Source organism: Physella acuta, unplaced genomic scaffold (assembly GCF_028476545.2).
Source record: "Physella acuta isolate Inbredline_101_S28 unplaced genomic scaffold, ASM2847654v3 ptg000464l, whole genome shotgun sequence".
Taxonomy (NCBI): domain Eukaryota; kingdom Metazoa; phylum Mollusca; class Gastropoda; family Physidae; genus Physella; species Physella acuta.
This window is the reverse complement of record NW_026731983.1, coordinates 3,256-12,674: the sequence shown is the minus strand read 5'-3', so window position 1 is coordinate 12,674 and position 9,419 is coordinate 3,256. Positions and strand designations below refer to the sequence as shown.

The window sequence follows — 9,419 nt, the reverse complement described above, 5'->3', positions numbered from 1 at the left end:
TTGTAATAAATTAATTGTCGCTAAATGATGTTTGTTTTGTTACTGGTGCCTCACTGCTGTGGTTGTCAGGTAGTTCCCCTGTCTTTCTGTCAGGTAGTTCTCATGTCTGTCTGTCAGGTAGTTCTCATGTCTGTCTGTCAGGTAGTTCTCATGTCTGTCTGTCAGGTAGTTCTTATGTCTGTCAGCAAGTTCTTCAGGTATAACACATCATGGAGTCTCCACTAAGTGACTGCACAGTGCTGCTATTTTCCTGACGGTTCAACTTACAAATGATGTTAATTGTGATCCATTAAGCTTATTGTTAATAGAAATCTAAATAAAATTGTGATATTAAAATGCGGATATTTTAAAAGGTTAAATACTGAAAGAATTTCTTAAAAGTTCTCCGTTTGAAAGGCAGCAAAATTTTGTTAAATTAAGGGAAACAACTTGCCACCGGATTATCAGTCTCTATTAATTTTGGTTACTTCCCTTTGCTCTCTTCGGAATCTCATTTCACTTCTGGCGCAAATGATTCAGAACGGATTTCCTGCTGTGTAAAACAGTGACAAATTTGCCCAGCCGCCTTTACTTTCTAATCGTGAGTCTGGTACCCATCACAGCTGGGTGGACTCGACTGAACTGGAGACCTTCGGGTTAACAATCAAACGCTCTAACGTTTGACTACAGCGTCCGAAAATAAAATGAATACATTTCATCGAGTATTTTTGTTTTATAAACTACTGTTACTATTTACATATAGATTAGCAGTTGCTCTAATACTACTACAAATAAAGCATTATTGATCCCTTAGCTGTGGTTTATTTTACATCCCTCAGTGACTAGCCGTGGTACTAAGAAGAAAGGCGCCTGATGTCAGGTGTTCCTATCGCGTGTACACATGACTAACGGCCAATTAGCCACGTCAACAGCCTGCTGGAACAAGACCATCTGCCACTGGGAGCACAAACTAGGCTACAGGTGGCCAGAAAAATGTACGAAACTTTAGGTCAAAGGGTGATACTCGGGGGTGATGTTCAAGGCGGTTAGATTAATTTGGACTTAGATTATAAGATGTATAACCAAATTGGTTTAGAATAGCAAAATAACGTTCAGATAAAATATAATGTGTGCGTGTTTAAAGCGTTGTTTAGCTGCATGCAACACAAGCTTTAAACACCGACTGTGTTTTATACATACATACATACATACATATATATATATATATATATATATATATATATATATATATATATATATATATATATATATATATATATATATATGTGTGTGTGTGTGTACGCCCCTCACCCTTGATGTTTAAAGTGCTCCTCTCTGCACAAGAGTAAAATGTCTAAAAAAAGTCTGATTCCGTGATCTATTACCTGGCCACACCACCCCATCATTGTAATAATGTGTTGAAATACTCCCAAAAAGCATTTGTTTAAGCTATTTGGTAATGTCGGATCCTGGGCTGAGTATGCCGTCTACATCTCGCCATTGTGATATTTTCATGACAAGAAAATCAATTCGGCCTTGTCCTGGGTTTATTTTGTTTGAAGCTGTCCCTTATTTACTTGTATTGCCGCTCTTCTCGCGCGGGTTACCGTCTTCAACAAAAAGAATAATTGCCACACCATTAAACGACAAAGAAAAATAACCCTTTGTCAATTATCTCCCCTCACTCTTCCCTTCCAGAAAACCACGAATCCGCCATTACAAGCAAAGGTCAAGAGTCATTCAATGTATCGACTGGATCTAATGAGTCTGGTACGGAGTCAACATCTGCGCACTATATGGCACTGGTGCCATCCTCCAGACTCGCCATTACTCCCCGTCATTTATTATTCTTACTTCTGCTAAGATCTTTTTTTTCGTGAATATAAGCTCAGAAAACATCGACGCTCAAATCAAAACAGCTCGCGAAACCCAAATAACATTAGCGGTGACATTTGAATCATTTAAAAGCTCTTTAGCAACCAGTCCACTTTGCAAGTCATTTTCCCACTAAAATATGTTAGTGTTTGTGAAGAACGACAATAAACGGTGTGCCATAGAAATGAGTTTTTCCCCCCATTCTTCTTCCTGTTCTTGTTTTGACGTGGGACCTAAATGTATGGTGCGCCGTGTGTACCAGATTCGTGTTGACTCAGACATCTTAGGTGTTCCTATATAAATAAGCAACAGAGAGCGCCACACACACGGACGGAATTTGTTTTTCTTCTCGAGCTAAGAAAACGACAGCAGGAGAAAGTGGCACTAGAATTTTATCTTCTGCTTCCTCTTTAGGTCCCGCTGTTTCTGAAATGAAAAATAATCCAGAAAAATTGATCAGTAATGGACATATTTTTGTTGATTTTCGTGAAATTTTTCTTTCCCTTTATCCTCAGGTATTTAATTTCTTTAGTTGCCTGAGCGATTAAAATTCGATGATAGTTTTCTTTTACTTAAAACATGAATCCTCCATTTAATGTGGACTTAAATAATCAATTAACTGATGCCGATTGAAAAAAGTAAACCACATCAGTTTAAATATGTTGATCATATCTATTATTACCATGCTTACAGGTTATTATGACTGTTGACTAGTTACGGAGATCAAACTTGGAATAATATGGTTATCTAAATTGTCACGTGATTTAGGCTAGATGTCAAGTGATCTAGGCTGAATGTCATGCCAGCTAGGCTGTATGTGACGTCATCAAACATGGTTCCCAGAAAGATGCGCAACAAAAAAAAGCGCAAACGGAAAAAAAAGCGCAAACAGAAAAAAAGCGCAAACAGAAAAAAGTGTTTTTTTTTCTGTTTGCGCTTTTTTCCTTTGCGCATCTTTCTGGTCACCATCAATCCTACCTGTGACGTCATCAAACCTGTATATCACGTCAACGAGGCTGTGTCAACACCTCTCTCTTTTGTTTTTTTTTCTCAATTTACGAGTCTTTTTCTAGGCTTGTTACTATCTGAGATAACTTTAAGTTTTGTTGCTGTTTAGTGCCAGATATTCCTGTTCTCCCACTGTGCCATTAAGTGCCAGATATTCCTGTTCTCCCACTGTGCCATTAAGTGCCAGATATTCCTGTTTTCCTACTGTGCCATTAAGTGCCAGATATTCCTGTTTTCCTACTGTGCCATTAAGTGCCAGATATTCCTGTTCTCCCACTGTGCCATTAAGTGCCAGATATTCCTGTTCTCCCACTGTGCCATTAAGTGCCAGATATTCCTGTTCTCCCACTGTACCATTTAGCGCCAGGTGTCCGCGTCCTTGCGTTGCTTTTAAAATCTGGACTTTCAGGAGTTCCTTAAGACAATAGCAGCTGTTTACGTTCCACTCCCCCATCCCAACAGCAATAGACACAACACCCGGGGGGGGGGGGGGGGGGGCTGTAAGCTTGCAGTTTAAAAAAAAACCTTCTTCTAGTAACAGATGCAAACATTTCGGTGCTGTTCATGCGCTGCTGGCATGTGAATATGTAATCATTTGTTTCTTACATATCGACATCTTCATTACACGTATTGCTAAATTTGATCAATTTACATGCTTAAGTTATTGTTTTGTTCCTCGTTTTCACATTTATTCTTGTAAGTTGTCTACATTTCATTTTTTTTTTTCGCTTTTTCTTTTGAATAAAAAATATGTAGGCCCTACTGGTTAAAAATTCTGATATTAGTGTATCTCTCTCCTTTATTTTTTGACAAAAATAATTCATAAACGTTGGTTTGTAATAAATAAACAATACAAAAACTATTAGCATCATATTAACAAAATCACGTTGCAATTACATTGTTACTTCGAATTAGGTTTGGAAATGGTATGAGTAGTGATACAAATTGTAAGTTTATATCATGATTGAGACATTGGTTTAATTAGTAGTTGAAAGATCGTGTTTAATTCTGGAACTAATCAAATAGCCATAAAAAGTAAAAAAAAAAGATTCATATTTAGACCTAGCGATTCATTGGACAGATGAGTTCATATGTTTCGTGACCTCTGCAAATGAAGGGATAGTGCGGTCAGCAATTAGATATTCCTACACCCGCTTTATTTTCTCTAATTAAGTAGAAATTACCTTAAGAGCTAAAAATAGCAACACATTCTGGGTGGTATGTGATTCACGTGTTAGAAAAACTTGTTACAATTCCAGGAACCAAAGACCAGTCTAAGAGTGCGCGTGTTGGTTGTGTGATGAAGAAGGCACGTGCATCGTGAGCACTTGTCTTGTGAGACAGCTGAGTACAGGTGGCGGGTGCTGTGGGGCTCGAGTTTCACGTGCAGGAAACGCTGCGACTCCTTGCAGGGGAGTTGGAAAAATTTTTGTTCGCCGGCACCTGGCCAGAACAATGTGCGGTCCCGACAAATGGAGAGAAGATTTTTGATGAATTTAGCGGAAAATGTTGACAAATGTAGCAAGTTTTTGGTAAATGTAAAAGCCAACCAGAGGCGTAGCGATGGAGGGCAGGAGGGGACATATGTCCCCGGGCGCCGACCTTAGGGGCGCCAAAATGGGTTGGAAAAAGTAATCGAAAATTTGAGAGGGGGGGGGGGGGGCAAATCGAAAGTTTGTCCCCGGGTGTCGGGAAGGGTCGCGACGCCTCTGCAGCCAATGTGACGACTGTAGCATGTTTTTGGTAAATGTAACAGCCTACTTGGACGAATGTAGCTAGATATTTGACTAAATGAAACTGACAATATGGAATATTGACGAATTTAGCACAATATTTGGACAAATGAAAAAAGAGGATATGGACGAATGAAATGGAAAATATTGATTAAAACAGCCACTTTGAACCAAAATAAAATTTTGGACGAATATGACAGGCTCTTTGGAAGAAATGTAACACGCAGTAAGAAATGAATTAATAAAGTTTTGATTGTGTGGTTCATTCGGTCAAATGTGAATGGATGGGACCAAAGAGTGTTCTGGATTGTGGGAGGAGGTTGTGGGGAGGTGGTTATGGGGAGGTGGTTATAGGGAGGTGGTTATGGGGAGGTGATTATGGGGAGGTGGTTATGGGGAGGTGGTTGAGGGGATAGTTATGGGGAGGTGGTTGTGGTGATGTGGTTGTGGAGAGGTTGTTATGGGGAGGTGGTTATGGGGAGGTGGTTATGGGAAGGTGGTTATGGGGAGGTGGTTATGGGGAGGTGGTTATGAGGGTGGTTATGGGGAGGTGATTGTGGGGAGGTGTTTATGGGGAGGTGGTTGAGGGGATAGTTATGGGGAGGTGGTTATGGGGAGGTGGTTGAGGGGATGGTTATGGGGAGGTGGTTATGGGGAGGTGGTTATGGGGAGGTGGTTATGGGGAGGTGGTTATGAGGGTGGTTATGGGGAGGTGATTGTGGGGAGGTGTTTATGGGGAGGTGGTTGAGGGGATAGTTATGGGGAGGTGGTTGTGGTGATGTGGTTGTGGAGAGGTTGTTATGGGGAGGTGGTTATGGGGAGGTGGTTATGGGAAGGTGGTTATGGGGAGGTGGTTATGGGGAGGTGGTTATGGGGAGGTGGTTATGGGGAGGTGGTTATGGTGAGGTGGTTATGGGGAGGTGGTTGAGGAAAGGTGGTTATGGGGAGGTGGTTATGGGGAGGTGGTTATGGGGAGGTGGTTGAGGAAAGGTGGTTATGGGGAGGTGGTTATGGGGAGGTGGTTGTGGGGAGGTGGTTATGGGGAGGTGGTTGAGGGGATGTTTATGGGGAGGTCATTATGGGGAGGCGGTTATGGGGAGGTAGTTGAGGGGAAGGTTGTGGGGAGGTGGTTGAAGGGTGGTTGAGGGAAGGTGGTTATTGGGGTAATTATGGGGAGTGGCTGTCGATCGTATTTCGTCTTATCACAAAAGTTTTATAATCATTTTAAATAATAAAAGGTTCATCACACACTCCCAGCGTAACACAAGAACCACACTATCATACAGTTGTCAACAAATCAAGCCGCTGTAAATCAAATTTCGATACACCGTATCACAAAACCTTCATTTATTCCCTACTTTCATTCCACGACTTAGAGTTCGAAGCCCTAAAACCCCATCAAACCCCTGTGATGTTGTGTGTGAGAGTTCCAGCAGTCTAGTGCCTTGTCTCTAACGACATAGCCATGTAACCCCGGCAGGAGCTATGGCTTCCAATCATGTCCTCAGCCTGACGCTGCTAAATGAACTAATATCAGAAAGCCGTAGCAAGTCTATTGGAATCTCGTTCTTTATAAATCAATCAGGTTAGAAAATGTTCAGAGATAGGATGAGTGTGCGTGCGTGTGTGCGTGTGGGGGGGGGGGGGGGGAGTGTAAATTACACATAAAAAACTCACACTACAAATATATATGGGGCATATATATATATATATACGTGTGTGTGTATAGTCTTCTGTTTAACTGCGAGGTCGAATGGTAGAGCGTTTGGCTGATAGCCCGAAAACTCGAGTTCGAATCTCGGCACTGTAGGACCTACCTGAGTCTACCCAGCTCTGATGGGTATATGACTTGCGTTTGGGAAAGTAGAGGCGGATGGACAAAAACGCTGACCACACCATCCCTTTATAATCCTAACTTAAGAAACATGAACTCTATCTGGCCAATAGATCGCTAGGTGAAAGATAAATCTTTACTTTTTTGTACTTTTTACATAAATACTTTAAAAAAATTTAATAGAGAGAAAAGTAGAGCTACTATTGTTGATCAAAAGATCTACGCTACTTTGGATGTTTAGACTCAATAGTCAAACAGTAGTCACATCCTAGTGCTATAAACTCAACACTCTAGTGCTATAAACTCAACACTCTAGTGCTATAAACTCAACACTCTAGTGCTATAAACTCAACACTCTAGTGCTATAAACTCAACACTCTAGTGCTATAAACTCAACACTCTAGTGCTATAAACTCAACACTCTAGTGCTATAAACTCAACACTCTAGTGCTATAAACTCAACACTCTAGTGCTATAAACTCAACACTCTAGTGCTATAAACTCAACACCCTAGTGCTATAAACACAACACGATCTCATCTTGTGCTGTACTACAGGGTTACATTGTTCACCCTGAGTTTAAATCCAATGCACCTCGTGTGTGAGTAAAAAAATCTGCTCACCATATGGTGACACGTGACGTAGATCGTCAAATGGTGACACGTCAATCAGGGGGTGACACGTCAGGAGGACACCCTTAAGTGTCATTAACTTGTCAAACCCCCGGCCCAGATTTTGACAATGGAAATAGAAAAAATTGTCGGGACTATCCACGTCACTTCCGGGGGGAGAGTGGCCGAGGTCAAGTCACTAGGCTCTTGACAGGCCTTGTGGGGGTGGGGGGGGGGGGGGGTGGGGTCACGTGAGGAGGTCTGCACCCCGCTGCATGGGTTCTCACAACGTTGGCTGTGTGGGGGCTGACTGGGTGGGAGCTGGCTGTGTGTGGGCTGGCTGTGTGTGGGCTGGCTGTGTGGGGGCTGGCAGTGTGGGGGCTGGCTGTGTGGGGGCTGGCTGTGTGGGGGCTGGCTGTGTGGGGGCTGGCTGTGTGGGGGCTGGCTGTGTGGGGGCTGGCTGTGTGGGGGCTGGCTGTGTGGGGCCTGGCTGTGTGGGGGCTGGCTGTGTGGGGGCTGGCTGTGTGGGGGCTGGCTGTGTGGGGGCTGGCTGTGTGGGGGCTGGCTGTGTGGGGGCTGGCTGTGTGGGGCCTGGCTGTGTGGGGGCTGGCTGTGTGGGGGCTGGCTGTGTGGGGCCTGGCTGTGTGGGGGCTGGCTGTGTGGGGCCTGGCTGTGTGGGGGCTGGCTGTGTGGGGGCTGGCTGTGTGGGGGCTGGCTGTGTGGGGGCTGGCTGTGTGGGGGCTGGCTGTGTGGGGGCTGGCTGTGTGGGGGCTGTGTGGGGGCTGGCTGTGTGGGGGCTGGCTGTGTGGGGGCTGGCTGTGTGGGGGCTGGCAGTGTGGGGGCTGGCTGGGTGGGGGCTGGCTGTGTGGGGGCTGGCAGTGTGGGGGCTGGCAGTGTGGGGGCTGGCTGTGTGGGGGCTGGCTGTGTGGGGGCTGGCTGGGTGGGGGCTGGCAGTGTGGGGGCTGGCAGTGAGGGGGCTGGCTGTGTGGGGATTTGGCTGTGTGGGGGCTGGCTGTGAGGGCTCTTGTGGGGCTCAGTGGCCGTTATACAGGTCCACGGTGGACAAGAGAGTCGTGGATAGCACGGGGTGGGGGTGGGGGGAAAGGGGGAGTGGGAGGAGGAATATTTATGTATAGGACTGTCTAACAGATGGGGAATCGGTATAAATAGAGCAGTCTGACTGTGGGGGAATTTGTACGTATAGAAAAATTCTGATTGTTGGGGAATTTGAACGTATGCAATAGTCTGATTGTGAGGGAATCTGTACGCATAAAAAAGTCTGACTGTAGGGAATTTGAGCCTACCGTCTGCTACACCGATGGAATCTTGTACACAACTACAGCCTACCGTCTGCTACACTGAATCTTGTACACAACTACATCTTACCGTCTGCTACTCTGAATCTTGTACACAACTACAGCCTACCGTCTGCTACTCTGCCAAACTAACCAGACTCTTCCCGACAGGCAAAGTTCTTTCCCTTTACTCGACAGGCCCAGTTCTTTCCCTTTACTCAACAGGCCCAGTTCTTTCCCTTTACTCGAGAGGTCCAATTTTAATTGTCCGTAAGTCAACATACAAAATGTTCGGTAACTCTAATAGGGTGCTGCTAAATTTATCTTTGTTCAACGTCGAAAATTTTTTTTTTATAAAGACGACAGAAACTGCTGTCGATTAAGGCTAATTATTGGAAGCCGTCTACATCACGCTTAGGTGTACCTACACTTCTTAAATCGTCGTCTTGTTCTCAAAAGTTGGGTAAACTATGTCGTCGAAAGGATTTTTTTTTTGTTCTCCCGGGAGCCTTCCTTCTTCGCACCTTAGTTTAGTGTCACCAGGCTTAAGGCCCTTAGCTTCACCAATGAAATCAGATCTGTGCAAATATTGGTCAAGAGTTGTATCCCCTGAATAAAGTTCCCTCCCCTATGTTGACTTGTGTGTATAATGAGTTTGCTCCCTGCCCCTCGGTAAGACTGCTGGCGTCATAAGGCACGATGTACTAACAGATATAGAGTTACCCCCTTCGCACAAAAGAGTGCGCCCCCCTGAAGAAGGTATTCAAACACAACGCCATTTTAGGTTCGCCATCTCCTGTGTTTGACTGCAATGTTCTTACAAAAAATTCCCAGTGGCAAAATTTTTTTATAAGTAGAAATTTAAACTTCAGGTATTACATTTTTTTAAAGTTTGCTGTTCTGTTCAAGACATTAATAATTTTTAAAATGTATTGAACTCATCACATTACAAAAAGAAATGTAAACATAATTTTATTTTTATTTTTTTTCACCACAAGTAACAATAGTATTTCTCTTTTCTATGTACATTTTTAAATTCGATATGTAAACCATGAAAGATCACCATCAAAACCAAGACCATTTTG

General features: G+C 43.8%; 1 protein-coding gene across 1 annotated transcript; it reads right to left on the bottom strand.

The window, feature by feature from the left end:
* Positions 1 to 2,950: 2,950 nt before the first annotated feature.
* LOC131943676 (uncharacterized) lies at positions 2,951 to 8,020 on the bottom strand (the record flags this gene model as incomplete). The annotated part of the gene is made up of 2 exons (XM_059303890.1): positions 2,951 to 3,259; positions 7,327 to 8,020. Coding segments are annotated over 2 exons (1,003 nt in total), but the record flags the coding sequence as incomplete, so codon positions are not given.
* Between the last annotated feature and the right edge of the window lie 1,399 nt (positions 8,021 to 9,419).